Genomic DNA, 27515 nt, shown 5'->3' on the forward strand with positions numbered 1-27515 from the left:
GGAGGTCGATGTGGGAGGCGTTATTATAAAAGGACAGAAACGAAATGAAATAAAGACAAGGCCTGTGAAAAGATGGATGAACAGGAAGTGACTGGGAGAGTGGCTGCTTAAAGGTCATGCGTATTACAGAGCCGTGTGCAGACACATGGACTCAGTTCCACTTTTCACTTCCTCTCCTTTATCCTACATCTCCAACCATCATTCTCTCTCCACTGCCAGTTTCTCCTTTTGTACTTGCGGTCGTCATCTTTTTTTTTTCCCTCCCTCACTCGCTCTTTCTCCCTCTATCTCTCTCCATCAGCTTCAAAGAGCTGTCTCCGTGGCAGACCTCGAGGGCACCTGCCTCTTGAGGTGGAATAAAATCATCCGTCCCTATAGTGCCTTTGTGTGTGTGTGTGTGTGTGTGTGTGTGTGTGTGTGTGTGTGTGTGTGTGTAGCTGGTACAGACTCCTCTGAAGTGAACTGAAGCCCTAGGCAGCGCTACAGCAAACAAACAAAACCAATAAACAAGCAGGTGAACCTGGACCACAGGGTCATTTCTGCTCCTGAGTTTACTCTCTAAATGAGATTATATTACAGTGTTGTTGGTGACCTTTACAGCCCAAATCAAATTTGTGTACATGTGTGTGTGTGTGTGTGTGTTCCTGTCTATCTCTGCATGGCTGCTCAGTGTGTCAGTCTGCCATTGTGTGTTTATGTCTCTGCATGTTTGCATCTGTGTGTGTGTGTGTGTGTGTGTGTGTGTAGGTGTTCGATGAGTGCATTCGGGAATCTGCCACCTCTGGAGGCGTGTGCTGGCTTCTCAACAGCACGGAGTGAGATTGGATTAGAGGCGCTGTGTGTAAATCAAACAGAAGCAAGATGTTGGTTTAACAGAGTGAGTGACCTTCGTGAGGAGAGGAGAGAGAGTTCCCACCCAATTAAGTTATCGATTATATTCAAATTAGTATAAAAATAGACAGGAACATTTGTGTTCTGTCTACCACAACTTTAAAAGTAATGTAATATGATACTTTGGGATATTTACTTATTCACGTTCTTGCTGAGAATTAGATTATAAAATTGATGCTAAATATGAAGCTACCTCCATTAGTTAGCATAGCTTAGCATAAAGACCAGAAACAACTAGCCTGGCTTTGACCGAAGTTGGTGTAATGACATCATGGAGTTTATAACCATGCGGTAAACTAATGAAAACAGCCGAAAATTTTATGTTGGAAGAAATGAAGAAGAAGAAGTCGCCCAACAGTCTGTAATGGATTTCACATGACAATATTCGCAAGAATACTTTTATGTGAAATGCCTTTGATTCTTTTAATTGGTGGACCCTTACGGGCTTAAGGAATATAAATAATTGAGGAATAGATAGACAATTGGACTCATCGACTGCTTCAAAGGTAGGGAGCTGTTGTTTTATCAGTGGTCCTTCAACATAGTTTATCAAAGTACAAGAGTTTCCACAGTCAAAATACATGAAACCGGGACTGTGCCCCTTTTTGATTTCATGGATAAAAACATTGGATATTTTAATGATATATTGACCTCTGAACTGGAAATGTCCCAGTTTTTCATTTCAGAAATCTAGTCACCTTGTTGTAAACTCACAAAATGTTGCACAAAAATAGCTGTCTAGCTCATATATAATGAATGATCATTTATGATTTAATGGAAAAACCGCAGAAGTTCTCCCATTAGCCACTGGATGAAAAACGTATCGTCTCGTCTTGCAAATGTGAATTTAAGGACTTAGTGAAGAAATGGTGCCTGTTTTTATAATATATAGAAATATACAGTAAATCAAGACTGATCAAATGTATGAATGATTTTCTGTTCTATATGAACTAGTATAAAAATAAAATGCTCGGGAAAATAAACACAAGTTGCAGGCCGTAAAACGAAAACAATGAGCTGCAAGACACTAAAAAGCTCGATAGAGCTGTGGGAGATTCTCTGTGGATTTGTCACCACTAAAATATCTATTACAGCCATTTCATATTATATTCAGTGTCAAAGTTATAGATCTGTAATAAAAGCCTTTAAAAGCTTTTATTAACAGCTATAAAAGAGGACATTTTCTGTTTAATGTAGCGTTATCTAAGAGACTTGGTGGAGATCATTTTTCAAAACAGTAACCATAGTTTTGATTGTAATTAAACTTACTTTAAAGCCCAATACCAAAACAGAAGACACATCTCTCCACAGAATATATGCTTACAATTATTATTATTTCATCCATACAGGACAGACAAAAAGAAAGAAAAGAAAAGGAAGAGAAGAGAAGAGAAGAGAAGAGAAGAGAAGAGAAGAGAAGAGAAGAGAAGAGAAGAGAAGAGACATTTGGGTCAACATGCAGTAAAGAGAACTGAATCATCAACATCAAAGACTAAACCTGGTGAAGATTCATCCATGTTCAACACACACACACACACACACACACACACACACACACACACACACACACACACACAATATTCATGAAGCCACCTACAGGAAAGAGAGGGAGAGAGAAAGATAAAGGGAGGAGAAGCGTAGTGGGTGTTGGACATCTGTATGAGTCCTCAATCTAATGAAAGTCATTAGAGGGAAGCAGGAAAATCTGTCTAATAAAGGAAAGAGGTTGCTACTCAGTCTTGGACGAAGGCCAAAATCACTAATACACACCCTAATTCACTCAGTGTGTGTGTGTGTGTGTGTGTGTGTGAGAGAGAGAGAGAGAGAGAGAGAGAGAGAGATGAGATAGAGGGGAGTGTATTGATCGGTGGGTGTGTTCAGTGGGGACCTGATCTACCACAGCACCACCTCTGCCACTCACTCTCTCTCTCTCTCTCTCACACACACACACACACACACACACACACACACACACACACACACACACACACACACACACACACACACACACACACACACACACACACACACAAACACCAGTCTGAATAAGATCTAAACTATATCTTCAGGTGCATTATTGATACCATGACTACTCGGCTGCAGGAGACACCGGTGGAGTAAACCCTTCAAAATACTCAACATCTGACACCCACTCTCTCCTTTAAAAGTGCAACAAAGAAAACTGAGGAATCAGAACATGATATATTTCCTGTCTTATTCTAACACTTAAGAACAATCATTATTATATATTTATGCCATTCATTTATGAGGCACAGATTAAATATGCAAATATGCATTCTGCTCTGACTGTTCTACTTCCTTCTTGGAAAGATCTATATAATGGATACTAAGTGATACCTAAGATAAAGTCTTATAAATTATATTGTGATACTGATGCATGAATGCAAAACTTATTCTGATATAGTGATAATTTTCTGTGAAAACTGAACTGAAAAAAAGAAATTGAAAGCTGTGTAAACAAAAGTTTACATTAAGGCAGTGGACCCCTTAATATTAAGCAATACCCCTGTGCAAACCATCATTTTCACGATTCAAAATTCAAAGATATTCAGTTTGTATTAATGTGCGGCAAAGAAAGTAAAGAAATCTTTACATTTCAGAGATAGGGACGTCTGAAGAAGTAACATTATTCAGTAATTCACAAGAAAAAAAGCAGAGATTAAAGGAACATCTGACAAAAATACATCAAATTTTGTGCAGTAAATGTCCTTTCTTTTATGCTTCCATGTCCTGTTTGTCTCACGACCCCTAATAATTACCCTTTAACCTCTTTGGGGTGTTTGGGAACAATGTGTTAAAGCATTTAGAAACAAACAAATGAAAAACAATGTAGAGCACCAGAAACAAGTTTCTTCTCAGAAACTAAAGAAGAGATCAGTTATTCAGTATAAAGCATTTCTAAACAGAAAGTAAAGGATCATAAAAATATTTTTTTAATTAACGTCACATAATTATTGTCTAGAGAGCTCCCACATAACTAATCATTCCTCCTCTTTTTCATGATTCACCAAATCCATACGTCACAAAAACAATAAATGGTCCCCAAACATTTTCTAATTTATCTTGTTTTCCTTTCAATATACAAATGATATTTTTAGTGTTTGCCCAGACCCACTGTTTAATATTTGGTTTGTTAGTCTTTTGGCTTACAGAAAACAAAGATCATTCATTATTTGCAGATAAAGTTTTTTTCTAGAAAATCCCCATTTAAAAAACCATAGAATCCACTAAAATATTTTTTTTAGAAATAAAAGCTGTTAATCCTTTTCGTCTTATCATTAGAGTCTGGTTTGGTTTCTTCTGCTGCCCTCTGGTGGATAGATTAAAAGATTACACCTTCTCCCATGATGCATCTCTCGTTTTATTCCCATCAGCCTTTGCTGCGAACTCCCTGCACCAGTCAAGATGGCGGACAGACCAGGTAATGCATCGTGTCCTCTGCTAAAATAATCACTAAGTGTCTCTGTTCTGGGTTTTGTCGTCGGTTTTTATTCGTGTTTCTGGAGCCTGCGAGTGTTTTCCCGTCAGACCGACCGTTAGTGAGTCCGCTGAAGGCGTCGGTCTGACCGAAGGCCGCGCTCGATCCTCCGAGTCACGTCAAGGACTTTGCGTGTCATTGGCAAACTTGCAGTTAAAAATGAGTCTTTTGGACCGTTAACTGTCGTGTTTAGTGACCAGAAACTTTGAATTTAACTCGCAGTTTGATTGAATGTATTATAATGATGTTGATGCACATTTAAATTGTGTAACCGTTTCTTTTGGCTAGCTTGCACGGTAGCCTGGAAACCCGGTGTGAACCCCAAAACTCTGATGTTTTTCTTCGGTTAATTTTAATCCTAAAACACAAATTTACCGTAAAAATAAACAACGAAAGGCTTTGATTTGCTTCATAATGCCATTTAAACGGCGGGTAAATAACACTTCATTCATTATAGGTGTGGTTTAGATGCATACACCTGGTAAATGTCAAATGTGGTCCTACAGTGTAAAATTGGTTCCAAAGGTGGAAAGTTTAAAAAGCAGATTTTAATGAGTCTTCGTGTATTTCATTGTAAATTAATCAGTATTAGTATTATATTTGGAGACTGAATACTTTTGCTTTACTACTTTACAAATGACGAAGTCGTTGACTTCTTTAGAAGAATTAATCGTTGTAACCAGGATTCTTGTCGGCATCAGTGAGTCTGCCAGTTATTTGCCTTTAAAATGTCAGAAAACAGAGAAAAATACTCATCACAGTTTCTCAGAGTCCAAGGTGACACCCTCACATTGTGTTTTTTGTCTGAGCGAGAGTGCAAAACTGAACAGGTTTTCAGTTTGCTAACACATAAAACTAATGAAATCTTGAAATTTGAGATACTGAAACCAGCAATTGTTTGACATTCGTGCTTGAAAAATCATAACGAGCAACAGTTATTTGAATTTGTTGCTGATTTTAATATTCTGTTCAGCTCGCGCAGAAAATATTATTATTTTTTACCTGCAAACATGAGATAATTTCATAAGTTATTGTTATTATACATGACAACATGCAGAGTAGTTGCATAGTGTCACCTGGGTTACCTAAAATAAATAATGAGTAGTAGTGTTTCTTTTTCTGGACAAGCGGCTGTTGCTACAATAATTGATTTAGTTTTCAGTCAAAGAGGCAAAAATACACTGATAAGTTAATAAGTGAAAAATGAACTTTAAATAGTTTAGTCAGGCTTGAGAGTGTAATTGAAATGTTGTTGCTGTCTTTACTTGTGACCAGTTCCCTTAGCTGAGAAGCGGCTGATGGATGTGAAGCTGGGTGAGCTGGGAAGCTGGCTCGGAGGTCGCGACTTCACCCCCAACGGCATCATTTCAGCCTTCCGCAGGGGTGAGCTAACGTGTTCTGACTGATGCTTTGTGGAGGATCAAAAGTCCTTGACTCTGGGTTTTTGTTTTGTTTTGTTTTGTTTTTTTTAGCCACTACAAAGATTTAAATTGCTCAAATCTTTGGTTGGAAAAGTGACTAAATTTAATTTCGGCCGCAGAAACAAAATATTCAGGGAACATATAGTGAGTTGTACTTTCATTCTCATCAGCATTCACATCATTTGTTCCCTGCTGCCATTTTGCAACTGTTCTGAAAGGTTCAAGGGCAGATTAGGAGCCATATTCACACAAGGACTCCTAGTTCACAATGTATTATAGGACTAGAAGTAGATCCTTTAAGTCTGAGGGAAGTCAGACGCAGTCCAGAGGTCTCCTGAGTCATTAAGACCTGCTTGCAATAGTTCAATTCTGTAGCTAATTATTGCATCTGTGTTTTGGAAGTCTGCAATAAAATTTAATTTTTAAATGCTTATTTTGATGACAGACCAGTTGATAGGGATCCAATCAGTTCTCCAACAGTAACGATCCAGTATTGCAGAAATGCAGTTCGGTGATGAACTTGAAACCACAGCTGAAATATTATTAGACCCTACTTTTAAAAAAAAAGAAAACTTTATAATGCGTACATTATTAATTAATCACCAACTTTAAAAAGAAAACAAAATCTGTTAAGGTTAAGGAAATCTATGAGTGTTTCCTGTGCTGCATTCACAATCACTGACACAGACCAGTCACCTGTCAATCATTGATAATGTGGATGTTTGAGCGACTTCATTCATAAAACATGATGTCTTGGCAGGAGAAGATTTTGTGTGAATACAACCTCAACTCCCAGTTTATCAAAGGATTCAAACCAGTGAATTTTTAATCACGAGCAAAGATAACAGCTTTCTTTCTCCCATCCGTTTCCCCTTTTACCATGTTAACTCACATGTTGTTAAAGTCATTCCATGTGGTAGCTCACCTGTGGTTTATGCTGTTTTCTTTTGTTTGGTCTCCTTCTCATCCAGGCCATGACAGATACTACAACAAGTACATCAATGTGAGGAAGGGAGGCATCGGTGGTGTGGCCATGCTGCTGGCTGGCTACGTGGCCCTCAGCTACCTGTGGGAATACGACCACATCAGTAAGAAATGCATACACTTACTTTACTATTTAAGATGTTCTACCTTTTGCTAAAATTGTTTGCACATCAGTGATGGAAGAAACTTTTAAAACTGAGCTTTTAACATCTGTCTACCGTTTTCTCCGTCCCTCCTTTCCAGAACACGATCGCTGGAGGAAGTACCACTGAGCTCCTTCAGCAGCCATCAGACCTCCAGGGGTTGAACATGGATCTCTCTGCTCCCCCTGCTCTTTCTATCCTCAGCTCTGTTGTGTTAATATATGACTGTTGTGACCAATAAACAATATAAAGATTCATACGTTGTGCATCATGTTTGGGTGTCTAGTCACAAATTCTCAACTATCAGTTACTCCATGTGATAACACTTTAGAACCAGTGACATGAATGCAAGTAAAACAGGTAAATCTGTAACAAGAACATTTATTTGCACACACTGTACAGATTGTAAGAATATGTTCAGACTGTGTCACTGACTATCAACAATGAAACTTATCCTCAGACACAATTTGAGCTGAGCACCGCAAACTTGAACTTTCTGTTAATGTCTGATCAGATCTAGAAACACAGAGCCTCTGCGTTTAATGGTAAATAATGTCCAAGATTGTAAATGAAGAAACAAATATGCAGTTATGGTTGAAAAGTAAATTGTGTGTGTGGGATAGGTTTCAGGTAGTGATGCAGGGGGCTCCATTTATCACATTTCTGTTTCTTTTATTAACATCGTCAGACAGATTTACTAGAAGTTGCGGGCTCAAATCGCTGGTCTGTTTTCACAGATACAGTCACGTGACCTGAGGAAACAACATGTTACAGCGCTGCACCTCCGTGGGGACGGTTGCTGCAGACTGGACCCTGGGTGTGTCTATTTAAACGCCTATTTCTCCAGAGTCGTGTGAAGTCGTTCAGACGTGACCGCAGTGTCTTTTCTGTTTGTCATTTTCATGTATCCCGTTTGGAAGAGGCAAAAAAAAAAGTCTGTAAGTTGAACTTCAGCCTGTGGAACAGAGGGTACGTCCTCTCGTCTCCTCGGGGCGGCAACCTGCAGCGCTGTGGCGTTTGGACCGTGAGGCTGAAGGTTACTGTCCGCTCAGGAAGGCAAGATGGCCTTTGGTGCATTTGTTGGCATAGTGGCCTTTCTCGCCACACTGCAGACACAGGGAAGACAAAAGGATGAAGATATTAAAAGGAGAGAAAGCTGGATAATAATTATGTATTCATGATCAGGACTTAATTATTAAAAATGTAATTTCTGCCAGTCGACGATTTCAGTTTTTTCCACAAATAAACAAGATCTGGTTTATTTTAGCTGCAGTACGATTAGCGTGGTGTATCTGCTTTACATTAAAAACTAAATAATCATTCTAGTATGTGACAGTGTGTGACATGTATGTTTTTAGTCATGTAACCTAAGTTCATGTAAGCTACAAGCCTCGTCCTTTTCAGCTTTCACCACACTGCACAGGGAAACAGTAAATGGCATTTGGCAGCAACAATAACTCAGAATATGTTTCTGGGAATAGAAAGTGAAGCAAAAAATAGAAAAAAACAATCTACTGATTGTGCAAGAGTCTCCAATAAATAGTAAAAAAAAATGTTTTTTCTGATTTTTACACAAATCTTTGTAGTGTGGATATTTTTGTTGAATGTTCGTGCATTTTTAAATTCAAAATAAACAGAAATTCACACCTTAAAAAAAATTAAAGTAGTAATGAGCCGCTTTATGCTAAGTTGAAGACGTAACCTTCAGTTTGTATTCACTTGTATCAAAGCAGCAACAGTCAGATAGAAACAACGCTGCACTACTAAAGGAATAGTTCAACAAATAAAGTGCCAACCAGAAGCAAATAAATCTATTTTCCAAAATGTCACACTCCTGCAGCAGCAGCCAGCCTTGATATTTAGAGATCGGTGTCAAGAAAGGATTTTGAGCAGACGAGGCCACATTAGCAGACAGATGTTCAGATCACTCACCTTGTAGCAGGTGACCTGGTCCAGTGGACGAGGCCCTCTGTTGGCGGACATGTTATTTTGCTGAACAGCACCCGGCACCATGTTGTTCTGCGGCCGCTGGCCTGAACTGGAGTTGGTCAGCTGGATTAGAGAGAGCGACGAGCGGCCGATGGTCGGCACAGGCTGCAGCAGGACACAAGAAACACTGTTAAGTGGCAGGTATATGACACGCAGCGGTGCACTGAGGTCAAGGCTTGTTTGATTTCGACCACACACTCATCAATGAATGAAATGAATCTACACAGTTATTGTTTATAGAGCCAGATGTGGGTGTTGGTGCTTGTATCCTCTCACCTTTGTCTGGTTCTGGGTTTGCTGTGGCAGAGGAGGCTGTTCAGACGCTCCCATGGGCAACTCAAAACGAGGGCTGCAAAAGAACATCTCACTGTTACATCTCTGTATCTGAAGGCTGAAGTTTATCTATGAATATTTTACTAAATTACATAATTGATCATCATCATTAAGGTAAAAAGAGAAGCATCATGTAGGAATCAAATAAAAAGGATAACATACTGCATGAATTTACAGGATTTTCCTTCTGGACAGAAGCCCACCAGGTAGTTCACACAGATCACCCTTCTTGTGTGTCTGTGTCTGCAGTCGGGACCTGAGATGGGAAGATGAACAGAAATCAAATCACACAGATGCACAACAGAACGTAGAGAGACTGTTTTGATGCTGATGAAGACGTTCAAACCAGCGGGTTAGACCGTGTATAAACAGAGGATTCTGGGACCTACCATGTTTGCAGAAGCCTCTGTCGTACCAAGGACAGTCTTTGATCTTGGACTCTGGATCAATGTGCAAGAATGGACATTCCTTGTTGCTACACTCACCTGCGAGGGTCAACACACAAAGGAAAACAGAGACAACAGGATGAAATTATTAACCTGCACAGCAGAAAGGAGGAAGGAATACACTCTAGGCATTTTAACAAGCGGATGCTGATCAACAGTCATAAGGCAAATACAGTCATTGAGCTCATCTGTGCAATTGTGAAAAGTAAACGAACCAAACTTGGAGTAGAAGTAGCATTCAGGCATCTTGGTCATGTCGTATTCATGGAGAAACTCGCACTGGTCTCCCTTCTTACACAGTCCTCGGAGCCAGTGCTTACACACCACCGTCTTCTCCCCACTGATGTGACGGAACGGACACATGCCGCCTGAGAGTGGAAACAAAAAACCATCAACAGAGACATCTGCAGCAAGTGTCCTGATTAATTCCCGCTGGACAGTCTTGCTAATTGCTAATCTCTTTTCTTTTTTTTTTAAGTGTGTCGCTCAGATCAACTGCCAGGTTACAAGAGAATGAAGCATTTTATACTTTTCCATACATAGATCTGAGGAGCTTGACTTACCAGCATTTTTTGTATGCATCTATTAAGATGTTTAAAAAAGAAATTAAATTACTTTTTGTTAATTTTCAATTACAATTGCCTGGAACCATTCCTTCCACTTATTGTCAATAAAGTATTGTGTTGAATTATTTGTTGCATATCATCAGTAGAGCTCAGCTTATTTTTAACCATGAGAATGATACTTGACATGTTCCCCTGACGTGTGTGTTTACCTGGCAGGGAGGCTCTGATGAAAAGATGGTAATAGTTGTGTTATGAGTAATTTAAACTAGGATGCCTGAGGTCACAGATTGACTCATACTAGACACTGAACGCATCTTTGCTGCTTCAATTTTGAACATTATTGGAAATCTGTATCTTGTGAGTCTCCCACTTTTATGGAAGTAAAACACAAAATTGCTGGAGTATCCCTTTAAAAGAGTCATTTCTCATCCCACTGATTTCTCACTGTCACTCAGATTTATTTAGTTATTCTCATTATGTGTGACACTACATAAGGTGCAGCACAACTTCATCCAGAGCAAAGAGCCCCACAGGTGTGGAAGTGTTGTCATGTGTTTTTACCTTTCAGACAAGCTGCTCTCATGAAGAACTCACACACAGCAGAACCGGATTCTGCAGGAAGACATATTACAACTTAAAAGAAAGACAAGAGACTGAGGACACACAAGGCTGACACAAACAGAGCCACAGCCGTTATAGTTTACCTACAGCGGCTAAACACAAGCTAGCACCCCAGCACTTACTGTCCATGCCGGGAAAGGGCAGCGGCTGAGCTCCTAGCTGCTGCTCCACAGCGATCTCCAGGTCGAACTTGATGTGGTCCACGTTAGCCAGTAGGTCCTGCATGTCTGCACGCGTTTGTTTGCTGCACCGCGGTCCGAGAAATGTCCGTTTCTGTTAGCTAGTTTAAAAGTTTAGCTAGTTAGCTAGTGACTTCTTCATCAGCCAGCTAAAGTGGCTAACGAGGCTAGCCGGGCTAACCGATACTCGAACAACAATCAGCGAGCTCCCCGGCGAGAAACCGCAGTAGCTGCTGTTCCTTTGTAGCTTTACGGTGCTGTTTTGAAGAAACACCGTGGACACTGGTCTGTGTGTAACTTCTTGTTTGTCACGGAACTGTTCTCTGTTCTCCACAGTTAGTGTGAGGCGCGCAGACTGACCTCTGACCTCTAACCTGACGTCACAAGGCTCGACCAAACGATCACCGAGAGGTTTGCTTCACACTCACATATACAGTAGACCGAGATTTATCCTTGTAATGACCTCTTACACCAAAAATTTAACGTACATTTTAAAAGTTGTACTTTCTGCAATTCAAATATTGAGACCATAGAACATCTCTTTGTTTATTGTAATTTAATCAGGACATTTTGGGAAGCTTTTCAGTGTTAGATAACATGCAATAATCAAACTGTTCTAACTCTAACATAAAAATATAAAATTTGGTCTCCAAATGGAAAACAAAAAAAATGGCGCTTGGGAATAATTATATAAGTGTCAGCAAAATACTTTATACATAAATGTCGTTTCTTAAAAACCACAACCACTATTTGATGCCTATTTTAATGAAATATTATTTTAAAAATGTGAAATGCTGTTATATTAAAAAAGTCCAACATCTGTATGAATATCTATGCACTTTAATACCTGACTGACTGACTTTATTTTATATAATGATACATCATNTAAGTGTTAGCAAAATACTTTATCCATAAATGTCGTTTCTTAAAAACCACAACCAATATTTGATGCCTATTTTAATATTATTTTAAAAATGTGAAATGCTGTTATATTAAAAAAGTCCAACATCTGTATGAATATCTATGCACTTTAATACCTGACTGACTGACTTTATTTTATATAATGATACATCATTGGAGCCCAGGAGATGGCATGAAATAAATAAATAAATAAATAAATTGTGCGCACAATTTAGTAAACCACTCCCTGAAATGAATAAATTGCTCTTCATTTAGCATAAAACCTAATGTACCTCCATGCCATGATTCTTATTTAGTCTCTTCTTCACTTAAGCTGCAACCGAGGAATATTTTTTACAATAGATTCATTTGCCAATTTTTTTTTTTTTTTTTCAATTGTTTGGTGATAAAACATCAGAAAACCGTGAAATATGTCCATCACAGTTTCCCATAGTGATGTCATCTGATTTGATATTGATCTCATTATAATGTAAGACAGGAAAAAGCATCAAACTCTCACATCTGAGAAGCTCAAGTCTGAGAAGGTGACTAATTGTTGAAGCTCCATTATTTTCACTCATGCTTGGATTTAATGCTGTTTTATTTTGATCTTAGACTGAGATATGTGTCTGTACTTTGGGTTCTGGCTGTTCAACACAGTGTTGTCCTTGACCTCACTTAACTGTTTTCCACAGGACAACGGACTGTCACCATAAAAACTTTGATGGTACTGCAGATGTCACCCAGGTCATAAACACTCAGCTTCAACTTGGGATTTGATTTCTGCTGTTGGTTGAAATGTTCGGGGCCAGTAATTGGCAAACATTTCTGTAAGCTGCCCTGTGTAATGTTTGCTTCAGCCATTTTGAAATGTTTTCTGTCCTGACCGGACAGCAAATTATCATAAAATTTGACTAACACACTTTAATTAGCCTCCATAGTGGCTGTATTAAATAAATAAGACTTAATGAAATAAATATTATAGACCTGCTTTATAATCAAACAACACATGGATCTACCTTCATACTATATGGGACCTTTAAAAGTTTTTAAAATTGATCATGCAGACTCTTATTTCATTCATTATTGTTAATTTAATAACATGTAACAAAAGTTGTTTTATAATCCATCAAATTTTTTTGTACATGTCTAGTTTATGACATAGGATGCTCGTGTATGAAACTAGTAGTCATGTTTTGTGCTAGCAGTACTTTCTGCTAGAAAACTTTGGAATTTTAAATGTAATACAAAAGAAATGGAGATTTCTGACAGGATTAAAGCTTAAATGTAAATGTAACCGAGACTGGAGCTACAGTGGGAGACAAAATAAACACCTAAAAACAGCAAAGGCACTGTAGCAATACTGAATAATTAAGACAAGTCTGTTTCAAACTGTGGTATAAGGTGTGTGTCCATGCCTGCTGTGAAGTCATAAGAACTGTCTTGATTTGAGGAGTGATACATTCAACAGTTATACGCTCAAATATACATATGAAACAACACACCATCAAAATTGGCATGATAATGTTTGTTGTAATCATCCGTCCAGCAGCCCTCAATGTTTACAGCTCAGGTAGGCCAGGCATGGGGAACTGGCCGGCGAAAGCCTCCACCTCAGCCCTGATCTCCGCCACTCGCTGCTGGAACTTCTCTCCCTGCGACAGTGCCTGAATGAACTCCTTCAGAGTGGCCTTAGGATCCAGGCTCCTCTGCACCTCCAAGGCCAGCTGAATACCTGCAGGGGGAAAGGAGAGTGGGGACTGCAATTTCATTTCTGAAAAATCATGTTTGTTTAATCCCCAGCTCAAATACATCTCTCAGAAAATGTCTTGGCTTGAAAAATGGCTTTTACCTCTGTGAATAAACTCCGCCACCTTCCTGAAATCATCCTCCATCAAGCCTCTGGAGGTCAGAGCTGGAGAGCCAAACCTTAGACCACTAGGGCGCAAAGCACTCTTATCCCCTATGTAAAGACGAATGGGAAGAATTACAGTGATTATGAACGTCTACATCTCAAGCTAAATTCAGAGTCAAAGGATAGAGTCTTTTCCTAGAGAGTACACACACAAATGGCTACACTATCATGCAAACAACGCTGTATGCATCATTGCATACGAGTGCTAACACACACACACACACACACACACACACACTACCTGGACAGGTGTTCTTATTGCAAGCAATGGCACAGGCTTCCAGAACCTTCTCAGCTCGTCCTCCGTCAGTTCCCTTGCTGCGCAGGTCCAGCAGGATCAGATGGTTGTCAGAGCCGCCTACACAGGAAGAGATGATATTACATAGACCATAAAGCTCTAAGGTGCTTTCACAGACGACTTTTCAACTATACCTATAATTTTTTCTCCAAGGTGACTGCAATGTACAATGGCAACTGACACAGAAGATAAATTTGAATTAAATTTAGAGGCACTGTGTCTCTTACCAGTGACGATCTTGTAGTCGTGGTCAATAAGGGCACTGGACAGAGCTTTGCAGTTAGCAAGAACCTGAATCTGGTAGGCCTTGAACTCCGGTGTCATGGCTTGTTTGAGAGCTACAGCAACACCTGAGGACATCCAGCCACAGACAGACATAAGATCGATGCCGACATGCTGCAGTGGCTGTTAAAATAAAACTGATGAACAAAGGCAAAAGGGAGGAAAATGATGATAGAGGGGTACCTGCAATAGCGTGGTTGTGTGGTCCTCCCTGCAGCCCAGGAAACACAGCCTGATTGATCAAAGACTCCAAGTTGTACATGGTCTCTTTCCCCTTGGCGTCCACACTCCGCACACCTGGAGGAATAAAACAGAGACAGAGGCGAGAAAAATGCAAAATTACATAAATGACAGAACACCAATTCAGACAAAAAAATAAAAATACTGATGACAAATAAAAATTTAAAAAACAAGTGGTTTGTTTGGACACAAGCGTCATATTCCAGTTCTACCTTTCCTGTAGAAGATAAGTCCAGCGCGGCAGCCACGCAGCGTCTTGTGCGTTGTCGTGGAAACAATGTCACAGTACTCAAAGGGTGTCGGCACCACGTCAGCAGCCACCAAACCACTGATGTGAGCCATGTCTCCCATCAGATATGCACCGTTCTCGTTAGCGATCTGCTTCAAGCGGGCGTAGTCAAGGTTGCGGGAATAGCAGCTTGTTCCTGGAGAAGAAAACGACGAAGATGTTTTTTTATTTTATTTATGTTTGAATTACTGCAATATTAAACTGTGTGTGTGTGTGTGTGTGTGTGTGTGTGTGTGTGTGTGTACACACTAAAGGAAAGGACCTGCAATGATGAGTTTGGGGTGGAACAGTCGTGCATTTTCTTGCAGTCTGTCATAGTCAATGTAGCCGGTCTCTGGATTCACCTAGAGACAGTAGAAACAGGAAACGATGTCATAGCACATCAACATAACAATTACACCCTAACAGCTACATGTGATACACACAATACAAGCACAACACTAAATATTAAAAGAATTGTACTTCAGCTATAGGGTTGTTGGACTGAATCAACCTGAAACCACTTTGAATAAAAATGTCTTTGTTCTATCAAGTTTTGGAATTTCAGTTTTCTCCTTTATTGTAGATGTGCTCTGTAAAATTAACATTTGCTGTGCACTCTATATTTTTTGTATATTATATAAACAAACTTTGTTTACATTTGGGTAAATCTAATATGTAAATTGACATATTTATTATGCACTCTACAAATTTGTGTACATTATGTTCATCCGTTTAAATTAAACATAAATATTCTTGAGAGAAGTCCAACTATTCTCAGTCTGTGCTGCTACCATCGCCTTGATTAACCAATGATTACAGTATGTTATCTCTAGCAGTGCACAGTTATTGTTCACATCTTTGGAAAATATGTCCCCAACTTGTACATAGATTCCTGGACGAGTGTGTGTTGACAAAGCGCGTATGATTGCTTTGTACCTTGTACGGCATCGACTCAAAGAAGATGGATGTTGCTGAGATTTTCTTCTTCTCAGTCATGAAGCCGTGTGTCAAGTGACCTCCATCAGGAAGGTCCAGTCCCATGATCCTGCCGTGGGGCTCCACAACGGCCGTATAGACGGCAAAGTTAGCAGGCGAACCTTACAGAGAAGCATCAACAACAGTGTGACAAGTCAGAGAGAGAAACAAGGACGATGATGATGATGATGAAAGGACACAGAAGTCAAAATACTGACTCACTTTTAAATGTTAAAATCAGTATATATGTGATACCTGAGTATGGCTGCACGTTGACACCCCATTTCTCTGAGTCCAGCCCATAGACCTCCAGCGCCCTTTTCTGACAGAGTCTCTCCAGCTCATCAACATGCTCTGTCCCACCATAGTACCTGGACACAGAGATCATACTCATTATTATTACCACCATACTTTTTACACTTGTTTTTTTTGTTTTTTTTTACATTCATTACTAAATGTGTAGGGTTTAGGGGTATTTACTAAATAATTTGACAAACTTGATGAATTCTTGTACCTCTGTCCAGGATATCCCTCCGAGTACTTGTTGTTCATACAGGAACCCAGAGCCTCGAGAACAGCTCTGCTGGCAAAGTTCTCTGACGCTATCAGCTCCAGACCGTACGTCTGCCTGTGCTTCTCTTTTTTTATGATGGAAAACACCTGAAACACAAACAAACAAATACTGTCGTTTCAGGGTAAAGGAGCAATTTGCACACAAGCTCTTTGGTGAAAGAAAATGCATTGGCTAGTTAGACTAAATAATAGTGAAAGTAATCATCAGTTGAAGCTTTAAAAGTCCTTTAAGCTACATTTTTTAAAAAGGGGTTGTTGTACAGTATACAGATGTGAACTACCTTTAAAATCCAATAAACACAAACCTCAGAGTCGTTGATGACCAGAGGCTCCAGCATCATCTTGTTGTGAGCGTCCCATGTGTCTTTGCTCACACTGTGGCCGTTTGTTACAGACATGGTCGTTGATTCTCTGGTCACACAAATTGGAGATCTGAAAAAACATCCATTATTGAGAGATTAGATAAGAATCGCAGAGTAATAAAAAAAAAAGATAAAAAGCAATTTTACAATCATAGAAGATGATATGATTGGTGTGTAAAAAGTATAAAGTGAGTGCTGCTAACAAACAGATCCATTATTATAGTCCAAAAGCCTCAGACAAAGAGGGGGGGGGCACATGTACCACCACCAGTAACTGTGTCGCAACTCCTCAGCCATGGCGTGACATGTCCCCATCAGTTAAACTTTGAACCATTACACAGACATGACTCCAGGTTATTTGGTAACTCAGATAACATGCTCACTGCTCCGTGATGTTTACAGCTGCCAAATCTTTGTCTGAAGCCGCTGCTGTCTACAAAGTGAAGTCACTGCAGGACAGAGCTCGAGCAGCTAGCAGAGCCGAGCACATGACATTTATTACTGTTATTGTCTGCTCTGCTCGACTGACCCATTAAGTTTTCAGCGACGGGGGGGGGGTTTGGGCAGAAAACAGTTTAAAATGGACGTGTCTGATAAACTTTTAGCAAGGTGAACTTTAAAAGAATGAAACTTTATCTGCAACGGTAAAATATTCACGTGTAAAAAAGTAATAACAACGTCTTCGCTAGCTAGTTTTTTTTTTTTTTGTCCGGAAGACTTCCTTCATGTACGTGCTGCCGTTGCAACACCGCGGGAAAACAAACAAATAAGACGTTTTAAAAGCAAGCTTTAACTTGTGTTCAAACCCCGGTTCCAGTTACCAACACAAATATTAAACAAATAGTTTCCATTGTGTGTATTTTTCTTTTTTTATTTGTTCGTTCCCACTAAACATGAACAGATTAACTCACCCGTGGAGAACAGACTCCTGCGGCTGTCAGAGGTGAAGCTGAGTTGAAACCAGACCCCGGGGCTTCATCGTAAAACTTCCTCCTCCCGAGGAGAAAGTCCGCCAAACTTTCCACCAATCAACGCTTTGCTGCTTCTTTTCTTCCTTTGATTTGATTGGCGGTTGGCAACAAGCTTTCAGACTTATTACCGCCACCTACCGGAACTGGAGTGTGGAACATTAGAATAAAGGAAAGGAAAACAAAAAATAAATAAATAAAAAACTTATGGCATGTTGAACTATTAGTCTCTTCTGTTGAACTAGAGCCTTCGTTAGTCATATAGGGATGTAGTTTTATAGATAAAAAAATGCAATAATACATTTTAAAGAACCACCCTCACTTCTATTTGTTTCCCATCACTATTGAAGAGGAAACATATGTTTGAAGAATGCACCAGATATTTTCTAGTAAAAGCAAGAACCATTTTTCCAAGGTGAAAGAAATTCAAGGCAGTTAAAATGAGCTCCACCTCCACAAGCTGTAACATTTAAATACCACCTACACACCAGTAATAAAATTCAAATAATATGATGTAATGGTGATTATGTCACACTATGAAAGGTGCCATTCTGCCCAGTGATTACTTTTACATTTAATACCTAGGATACTTTACTGCATCCTAGTTTTGCATGCTTCAGTATATTGAAACATGCAAGAGGAAGTTTTTTTCCTTACAGTTATACTGACAATATCAATGTATGCTATTTGGGATATTCATAAAAAAAATGTAAAAGTTAGAGAAGGATATGGTAACATGTTAAGAGAATAATCTCTAAAGGTCTTATAAAACATTTATATGTGAAATCATGTTTCATTGATTGTGTTTTGTCCAGGACAGTGACCTGAGGGATCAGAACATTTCCATAAAGGTCTACTGTCAAGTTTATATTCTTTTATTTTAATTTGTCATTTCAATTATTAATTATCTTTCAAACTCACTTTAACTCTTGTATTTGACATGACTGACTGATGTAATACATATTGCACATTTCATAGTGGATATAAATGTGATTACTGGGAAGATCGCACCAGCATCTACTTGAATGAATGTTTTCATAATTATGTTATTTATTCTTAACCATAAAACTAAGAGCAAAATTAGTTTTAGTCTAAGGGGTTTTATACTGTATAAATCCCCCCCCCCCCCCCCCCCCCCACTGTCTGAAGACATTTTTGACAAGCCATCAAATAAATCTAATTAACTAATTTTCATTTTAACTGATTTAACTGTTTAGTTATATTTTCTAAAACTCTTATCAAGCTAAAAGCTGTTACGAATCCTTCTCTGAACTGCCAGATTCAACTCCTTCTTTTCCAAAATAAATATCTGCAATATTGACTTATTTCATCTTTCACATCAGTGGAGCCAACGTGGACTCTTGCACCGGAGGTTGGAAAGGCCTGCTTTCTCACATAAAGGAATAAAGCAAATGAAGAAATGGACACACATCTTTTACTGGTTTCATCATATTAATCTGAAATATTTTCATGAGTCAGTTATATACAATGTAAGATCCAAAAGAAAAACATAGTGGCAAAGCTCAGTTAGCAAAGTCGGAATTGTACAATGATAAGTATAACCATTATTAATATCATGTACAAGCTCGTAGGTTAGAAGGGGTTCATTCCAAGTGTATGTGAAGACCGATGTAATCTCAATTGTAGCTGTACTTCCTGGAGGGATCAACGAGGCAACTGTTCCATGCCACAACATACACAGCCCCTCTCCACTGGTGTCTCCTCAACCATTTTCCAAATGGTCATATGTTACAGTAATGTCAAATATTCTTCATAGCTCTTCCTTTAAAAATAGTCAAATATATATATTGCGCCAGTCCAGGAACATGTGAAAACGCCTCTGATAAATAATCTGCATCATTTCAGTGACAGGGAGTTTATTCCTCTAGCCGCTGCTGCTGCTGCTTCTTTTGCTGTAAGAAGAAAGTAAAAGATACACACCATCAGCTTGACACACCACATGCACATGTACTGTACACAGTGGTAGTATGGAGGCTGGCTGCCGTTTCACTTCCCTGTTTAGAGGGGCAGATCAGGAACTGGTCTCATTCTGCGACTGTCCATTCATTAAACCCTTTAGTTACTGCTTTGCCAGTTTCCCACTCTGGTGCGGCACATGTGCAAAAATTCTTAGTAATTTCTGAAACAATTGGTCCTTGATTTTAGACTGTTGGATTTACGCTTTATTGTTTTTACTGTCAAGGAGGATGTTTCAGTTTTGGGATGAGGACTAACCAGTCTGACAGTGTGACATTAACTCAGAGTCTACACTTCCCCATACCCAACAGAGCATGAAAGGAGCTGTTCACTCACTCAGGCCGTTACCTCGCAAAATAATGTAGCATGTTATACCACTTGGCTTTGGGATTAATGCCTGGTTACAGCTGCAGCATGCTAACATTTGCAGCTTTCGTTAGAACAGACAAACCCACTGTTTCATCCATTCCTTGCACATCTGTTATTGTAGTTTTGAAAAGTGGTTAAAAACAAGAGATTACCCACCGAGTATCTCCCTTACAACAACCCCATGTACAATGCTTCAACATGTGGAGAGATGCCAAGATTGACAGGCCTGCCGTTCATAGTTACGGTTGCTAAGGTATGATTGGAAAATCAGTGTTCAGGGGAGGGGTTTAGCGAGCTGTCAATCGAAAAACTATTGCTCTATTAACAGGGGAAGGTTTATAATGAGGCAGGTGTGACAGACACACAACAGCCCAGATTCTAGTCTCTAAAAATAATAAATAAAGTCATTTTTATATAATGTTGACTGCTTCAGCTGCTCTGTGACTTATTTTGGATGCAAGACAAGACAACAGGTGTCAACAGGCCAGGTGACCTGCCCTACTTTTCTACAGAGTACTGCAGTTTCGCCAATATTATGAAAGAGAATTTCACCATCAGGGTTCAGCTTAGGTCACTCATTGTTTACTGCATGTTGATAATTAAATGCTTTGCCCAACTCTAGGCGCGTACCTTTTTTCTCTTCTTCTTTCTTTCTTGCCGCATCTTCTCTCTGTTTCCTGATGATGGCGAGGCGGGCGAGGTCAGCTTTGGCCTGGTCCGTCTTCCCGGCCAAGTGCATCTTCATGTAACGCTCCTTCGCTTTCTGCTTCTCGATCTCTTCTCTGTGGGCGCGTGTCAAGGTGGAGATAGTGACATAAAGTTACTTTAAAACATTTTTGACTGGAATAACAGAAAGTTAATTTAAAAAAAACCCCATCTCATTAGCCTTTTAGTTATAGTCATGTGTGTATGACGCTGTGCTGACATTGTCCTCTATAGCATTGTCATGCTAATTTCTAAATTATAAGTTAAAATCACTTTCTTGTGCAGTTTTACCCTGCAGTGAATATGCAGACTGACGGACACACACCTCTCTCTCCGTGATAACTGCTTGGGCTCGTCCAGCTCAATTTGCGTCACCTTCTTGGACTTCTGAGCCACTCTGTTGGGGTTTTCGATTTCTATCAAGCCCTCCACACCCGCTCTCCTCCTCTGTGAACACATCACAACAGCTCACACAGTGTAAAGAGAACGCTTTGAATAGAGAATATACTGAAATAACTACATGACAACGTTGGTTAGAAACTGCCATGTAGAAAAAAAACTGAGATACAAGGAGCTTCACAGATGCATATTAAATATTATACAATACTAATTACAATTGAATTATTACTGCAGTGCATGTTAAGAACTGTGTGTGTGGTACCAGAGAGGAAGTGACAGTATTAGTGTGGTGTTACCTGGGAATTTTCATCATCGCTGTCCTCTGATCCTGAGCCTGGTAACTTCTCCTCTGCCAGGTCATTCTGAGCTGCACCCTCCTCCCCCTCTGCTTCCTGCTCTTGCTATAACACACAAATGACAGCCAAGCAGGTAAACCACAAATAGGAGAACATTACCCAACATATGTAACACATGCAGTTACAACACCTATGCATGCACGCTTTCCACTGTGTTCACCAAATTAAATCTAAGACTTTTTAAGAATGTTTCAGTGCCGCACAGCAGACAATTCATCACCTGTGTCACAGTCATACCATTCAAAGAATGACAAACAAAAATTAACAATAACAGCTGCAATTATTTCTTTTATTATTATTAATTATTTATTACCCCTGGGCCTGAGACACTGTATGAATTAAATGTTAATATTTAAACTATCACAGAGACACACAACTATGACAAAGAGACTCAGACTGATTACAAGTTTTGTGTCCCTCAGTCTGTGGGTCCTATAAAGGAGAGTAGGCGCCTTTTTCGCTTGTCTATTCCGAGGGGAAAAATGCTGCATGGATTCACAAATTAAAATAGAATAAATTATTAGTTTGTTAATTTAAGATTTTGCCAAAATCTAGACTACAGTTGATGACACTCCTAGAAACTGCATCCCTGACAGCCAAAAGTTATAACTAATGTTACTGTCTACAGCAAGCAAGAAAATAAATAAATTAAAAAAAAAAAAATAATAATAATAATAATAAATATTTAAAACTACTGAATACAATGTTTTCAAAGACTTTTCAGGACCTGCCATTGACCTGGGTGGAGAGCTAATGGGTGCCAACAGCGGCTGTAGTGCTTTGGGACTAGGGGATCTCCAGCACTGTTAAACTTCCAGATCAGTTTACTCTTTCCAGTCAAGAGATCCTTCTGAATTGCATTATGGGAAGTGTAGTATCCAGCATTTTTAAAGCTTGACCAGTACTTAAGTGAAATCCTGCACATATTTGGGCATCGTGTGGCACACGATTGAACAGCCTCTAGTTGTTTACTAGACCAACCTTTTTCCTCTCCTTCTCCGCCTTCATCTGAGCGTCTATCTCTTCGGGACTGGTGTAAGTCCGCACGCGACCCTTGTGGCCACCTTTCTTACCTGCAGCGATGACCACGATGACAAATGACATGAACAGACAGGTGTCAAAAGTGGCAGAGCGGGTTATAAAAACGCTGTCAGTGTATGTTTAATGACAGATATGTAAGTTAGGACACGATCCTTGTTCTACATGAGTAAATCTCCTGGATCGTAAGGTGGCTAACAGCAGGCTAACACATATACAAACAACACATTTCAAAGCGCCGTGGCAGGTTTTTAAATCAGCCTTACCTCCTTTGGGCATTTTGACAAACGACGCCTTTATTTTAAACTCCCTGACATGTGAATACCGACAGACAACATAAATGTTGAAGCGACAGCACAAACTGACAGCTGGCTAAACTCACAGCAGCGATGAACGGCACAAGTGGTTCAAGGATATGCCTGTCAACAAATCTTCAAAACAGCATTTTTTAAAAAGCATTTTGTAAACCCAGTTGCTGCTATAAACTAAATAATGCACATATTTCCATATAATTCTCAGTTATCTGACCAAATGACGCGAAATATGAAATATAAGAAACCTACATTTTGTTGTTTATCTTAAGGCAATTTGCTAGTGCGCTAAAGTGATGCAATATACCAAGAACAACAAAAATACATCTATTTTGGTTTTATCTCTCTTGACATCTTTATACTGGCCTAAATAAATGTTGACATTAATGCATATAGTGCTATAGTTTAATAAAAGATTTAAGATGTTATTAAACGCCAATAAATGGAGCGTATTTGGCGTGATGACGTCGTCTGAGAGCCGAGAATGTGAAATGGACCCTCCTGCGTGACGTCAAATAGTAGCGCCTGAGACGAATCCGCACAATCAAAACGAAAACACCAGGAACTTTTGTTGTATTTTCTACAAAACACAGCGAAATGCCCAAAGTAAAGAGGAGTCGGAAGCCTCCCCCAGACGGCTGGGAGCTCATCGAGCCCACTCTGGACGAGCTGGATCAGAAAATGAGAGAAGGTAAGCCGGTAGAACGGGATTGTTCCGACGAGCTGTTCGTCGCAACACTCGGCCGCCGGGCTCTAACCGCATCGTGAAGTGAAAGGTGGTGAAATAATTTCAGCCGCCGCTCCGGCTTTTCTCTCAGTTTTATTTAAACATCGGGTGGTGCTGATGAAACCAGGCTTCTCGGCATTTTGGAAATGGTCTCACTTCTGTAAACGTAGATTTACACGATTGACGGAAATGTCGCCGAAGTCAACTGCTGAAGTGGTTGATTTTAAGTCGGATGCAAATGTGTAATATTTCTTGTTTTTGCTTTAGTCTCTGTCGTTTAGTTGTAAGTCTAAGAAATCTTAATGCCACTGTTTACAGTTGTACTTCGTGTTTCCAGTCGTTTGGGGAACGCTAGGGAAATACTACCAATCACAAAGCATGGTCCCTAAAGAAATTGTTTTCCCACTTTGGTGTGGAGGAACTTGACTGACCCCAGTCAACACCATCAGGCTAAACTGGAAGGTTAACTGAGACCCAGGTCTCATCGCCCAATACCAGTGGCCGACCTCACTGATACTTTTGTGGCTGAACTTGAGCAAATCCCCGCCAGTAGTAATCACATGCGAGCGAAGGCTGTTAGAGCATCATATCATTGCAGCATGATTTTAATTTCTATTCTCCAAAGCTAACTTCTCTTATTTGTCCTTTGCTTTTCAGCTGAAACAGAACCTCATGAGGGAAAGCGAAAGGTGGAATCCCTTTGGCCAATTTTTAGGCTGCACCATCAGCGGAGTCGATACATCTACGACCTCTTCTACAAAAGGAAAGCCATCAGCAGAGGTAGGGAGCGTTACCTCTCTCCCCTTGACGTCTAATGTTTCCTATTTCCTCCTTGTTTTATCCTTCTTCCCTTTCTGTCTAAAGTATTTTATATAATCTATGATGTATTTGTTGTTCTTTCTTTCTTAGAATTTCTGCAAATACTACTTAATATACTTTTTAATTTCCCCAAATATAAGTAAAAACTGCTTTAACATTTCCAACACTTGAGACTTTTTTGGTATTGTTTTTGTATGTGCACATGACCAGACATATGACGCCCATTTCTAGCTTCACTCTGTGCATGAGATGCCAAACCGGTATTGTCCTTCTGTGTGTGTGTCCTGGCAGAGCTGTATGAGTACTGTATGAAAGGAAGGCTATGCAGACAAGAACCTGATTGCTAAGTGGAAGAAGCAGGGCTACGAGAACCTGTGCTGCCTGCGTTGCATCCAAACGAGAGACACCAACTTTGGAACTAACTGCATCTGCAGAGTCCCCAAGAGCAAGCTGGAAGTCGTAAGTCTGACATAAACTCATTTTAAAAACAATCCTGGGGTGAGCTTGTATTAAATATGTATTAAAGGCTGAGGTTGCTCCTCTGCTTGACATTATTCCTGCTGATGTCTGTGCAGACATGAGCACAGTCGGTACAAATACACTTATGAAAACTGCCACAGTGAGATAAACTAAACAGAACACTGCACATTTTCAAAGACCTTGGTTGTGCCTGGAGTATCTCAGGCTCTTTGATTGGATAAATCAGGCCAGACTTCCCCGGCCTTGAATGATTTGAACAGAATCAAAATAGTTTAAGTTACAAGTTTGTTTGTTTGTTTTTTTTCTGGAATATCAAGTCAGACGCATCAGTGACTAAATGGGAATGAGAATTTCTGTTCAGTAATTTCTTGAGGTCGAGTTATTCAGTTTAAAGTGGTTCATCATCAACATTTCTTCAAGACAAGACTGAACACATTTTGTTCATCGCTGTCGCCACTCTGATAGATGTAAAGTACACTGGGGCAGTATGTCTGGTTGAATATTAACAGTGAAATTTTCACTGGTTTTTACTTTGGTTAACTACAAAACAATAGAGGTGGATTACAACCTGGTTCTATCTGTTTGCACTGAAGACACTCCTTTGCCTCCTTCCAATGCACAGAAGACTCTTATGCTACTTTGAAGTGGAAATCCACTTTTCTACCTGCTTTTTAACAGTGGTGGTCCACAATGATCCTTCAGTATATCTTAATACATCTGTCTTTGGTGGAGTTCAACATGTCATAGTGGTCTGGGTAGAGAACCCAATAAGAACTGTGAAAGGTCACTGACTTTCCTGCATATTACCTGTTTTTGTGAGGTGTAGCGTAAGTAAAAAAACTCAGTGAGCGCTACTTGTTTTTGTTGTTATATTTAAAGAAAGAGGATACTTCGAGAGGCAATAAGACAAGGTCAGACAAAAAGTGACAGTTACTTTACCACATGGTGATTTTCTAGATGCCTAACTCAGCAAACTTAGACAATGTGGCTGTAAACTCTGTAACCAATCAGCTGCTGTTTTTGTTTTTTGTTTTCCTCTCTGCAGGGAAGGATCATTGAATGCACCCACTGTGGATGTAGAGGTTGTTCTGGCTAAGTGCAGGTTTTGGACATCCGGTCTGTTTCCTGTTGGACAGCGGGGCTCACCCAGCCTCCATCTGTGCACCCTCATGACCCTCAAGCAACACTGTCTTTATTTCAGTCACCTGCATTAGAAACGATTTCTCGTGACATCCTCACCACCATCCTGAGCTGCCCTGATAGGGGATCAGTATTAGTTACTCTTCTGCTTTTAAACATAGGGGAGCCATGGGGAATACACTGAGAGGGGCCATATTGTCTTAAGTACATTTGTTTTTCTGTGTGTTGTGTTTTTTATATATACCTAACTAAAGCCCTCATCTCCTAGAGCTCAACGTAGGAGCCTGAGGTTGGCTGTTCCTGGATCAGGCCTGTCATTCCAGCTTGTCACACTCACTGTGAAGGTCATTTTCAGTTCTGACGTGTTTCATTTCATTTAAAGGGGGCTGGGAGGGAAATGATTTTCGTTTGAAATGTCATTGTTTTAAACCTGAAAACTTTTTCTTCGAAATTGTTATTGTAGTATAATTTTAAATAAAATGATTCTGGTTTACTTGCTCTCCTGGTTTTATCTTTCTTCATCTCTTATGAATTAAAGAAGCTGCATTATTGGCTGTAGACCGACAGCCAATAAATCAGCTACAACAAACCTGTTTGCTTCTTGAAGAAACATGAATCACTTGAAGGTTGAAGACCTCGGAGTATGTTCTAACTAAAACCGAAGAGCAAACATCTTTGAATTTCAGGAAAATCAGGGTTAATACTTCCACTTTCAGTCATTCATTGTCTCAATAACATGGTTTTCTTCTGTAGTTCAGTTTTCTTTTATTAATCTCATTAACATTTTTCATGTGGTGGAAAACTTAAACACATGTTTGAGGTACTTGTACTTTACCCAAATGTTTCCTTTGAAGCTGCTTTTTGCTTCACTATATTTTAGAGGGAATGTTGTTTATTTTGCCCCAGAACATTTATGTTACAGCTGAAGTTACTAGTGACTTTATCTTATAAACTAATGGTTCCCAACATTTTTGGCTTGTGACTCCAGATAAAAACAGCTGTTTAGACAAGTTCCTCTTTAAACTTCCCATTATGGTTTCATCTGAAAAACAGTTCAAGACCCAAATTTTTATTTTACAAAAACAAAGATTACAGGGTCGTCACAAAAAACAACATAAATTTGTGTTGCAGAAGTTGTTTTTTTTTCTTCTTTCCAACTACATCATCATCTCATGACCCCTCTGGTTTATCTTGTGACCCTTTGGAGGGGCCCAGCCTCTAAGTTGGGAACCACAGGACTAAACTACTTAACAGTCTATAAAGTAGTTAAAACAACAGGAGCTCCACTGCGACCAGTTACAACAGTAAAATGCTACTTACAGTATTAACAATCTATTG

General features: G+C 39.6%; 5 protein-coding genes across 5 annotated transcripts; 2 read left to right on the top strand and 3 right to left on the bottom strand.

Moving 5' to 3' along the window:
* Window positions 1–4260: 4260 nt before the first annotated feature.
* atp5j2 (ATP synthase, H+ transporting, mitochondrial Fo complex subunit F2) lies at window positions 4261–7195 on the top strand. The gene is made up of 4 exons (XM_022757037.1): window positions 4261–4333; window positions 5666–5773; window positions 6783–6899; window positions 7039–7195. Exons 1-4 carry the CDS (start codon window positions 4318–4320, stop codon window positions 7065–7067), a joined length of 270 nt encoding a protein of 89 aa, XP_022612758.1. The 5' UTR covers window positions 4261–4317; the 3' UTR covers window positions 7068–7195.
* A 114-nt stretch (window positions 7196–7309) lies between these two features.
* Window positions 7310–11450, bottom strand: cpsf4 (cleavage and polyadenylation specific factor 4). Its single transcript, XM_022757038.1, has 8 exons — window positions 11016–11450; window positions 10834–10884; window positions 9922–10074; window positions 9650–9745; window positions 9423–9516; window positions 9204–9276; window positions 8871–9032; window positions 7310–8044 (listed from the first exon to the last, which is right to left on the bottom strand). Exons 1-8 carry the CDS (start codon window positions 11116–11118, stop codon window positions 7976–7978), a joined length of 801 nt encoding a protein of 266 aa, XP_022612759.1. The 5' UTR covers window positions 11119–11450; the 3' UTR covers window positions 7310–7975.
* A 1596-nt stretch (window positions 11451–13046) lies between these two features.
* shmt1 (serine hydroxymethyltransferase 1) lies at window positions 13047–17890 on the bottom strand. Its single transcript, XM_022757057.1, has 12 exons — window positions 17800–17890; window positions 16832–16958; window positions 16468–16613; window positions 16209–16324; window positions 15915–16075; window positions 15259–15340; window positions 14920–15132; window positions 14651–14764; window positions 14413–14535; window positions 14129–14245; window positions 13825–13935; window positions 13047–13707 (listed from the first exon to the last, which is right to left on the bottom strand). The coding sequence occupies exons 2-12, from the start codon at window positions 16922–16924 to the stop codon at window positions 13535–13537; spliced, it is 1449 nt and encodes a 482-aa protein (XP_022612778.1). The 5' UTR covers window positions 16925–16958; window positions 17800–17890; the 3' UTR covers window positions 13047–13534.
* A 1399-nt stretch (window positions 17891–19289) lies between these two features.
* On the bottom strand, window positions 19290–23228 carry pdap1 (PDGFA associated protein 1). Its single transcript, XM_022757050.1, has 6 exons — window positions 22967–23228; window positions 22644–22735; window positions 21603–21707; window positions 21233–21354; window positions 20833–20984; window positions 19290–19769 (listed from the first exon to the last, which is right to left on the bottom strand). The coding sequence occupies exons 1-6, from the start codon at window positions 22977–22979 to the stop codon at window positions 19714–19716; spliced, it is 540 nt and encodes a 179-aa protein (XP_022612771.1). The 5' UTR covers window positions 22980–23228; the 3' UTR covers window positions 19290–19713.
* Window positions 23229–23512: 284 nt separating this feature from the next.
* bud31 (BUD31 homolog) lies at window positions 23513–26670 on the top strand. The gene is given in 5 exon segments (XM_022757051.1): window positions 23513–23702; window positions 24396–24518; window positions 24849–24868; window positions 24870–25016; window positions 26083–26670. Coding segments are annotated over 5 exon segments (435 nt in total). The 5' UTR covers window positions 23513–23608; the 3' UTR covers window positions 26134–26670.
* The last annotated feature ends 845 nt before the right edge of the window (window positions 26671–27515 follow it).

This window comes from Seriola dumerili, unplaced genomic scaffold, assembly GCF_002260705.1.
Source record: "Seriola dumerili isolate Sdu_G_001 unplaced genomic scaffold, Sdu_1.0 BDQW01000262.1, whole genome shotgun sequence".
NCBI classification, from domain to species: Eukaryota; Metazoa; Chordata; class Actinopteri; order Carangiformes; family Carangidae; genus Seriola; species Seriola dumerili.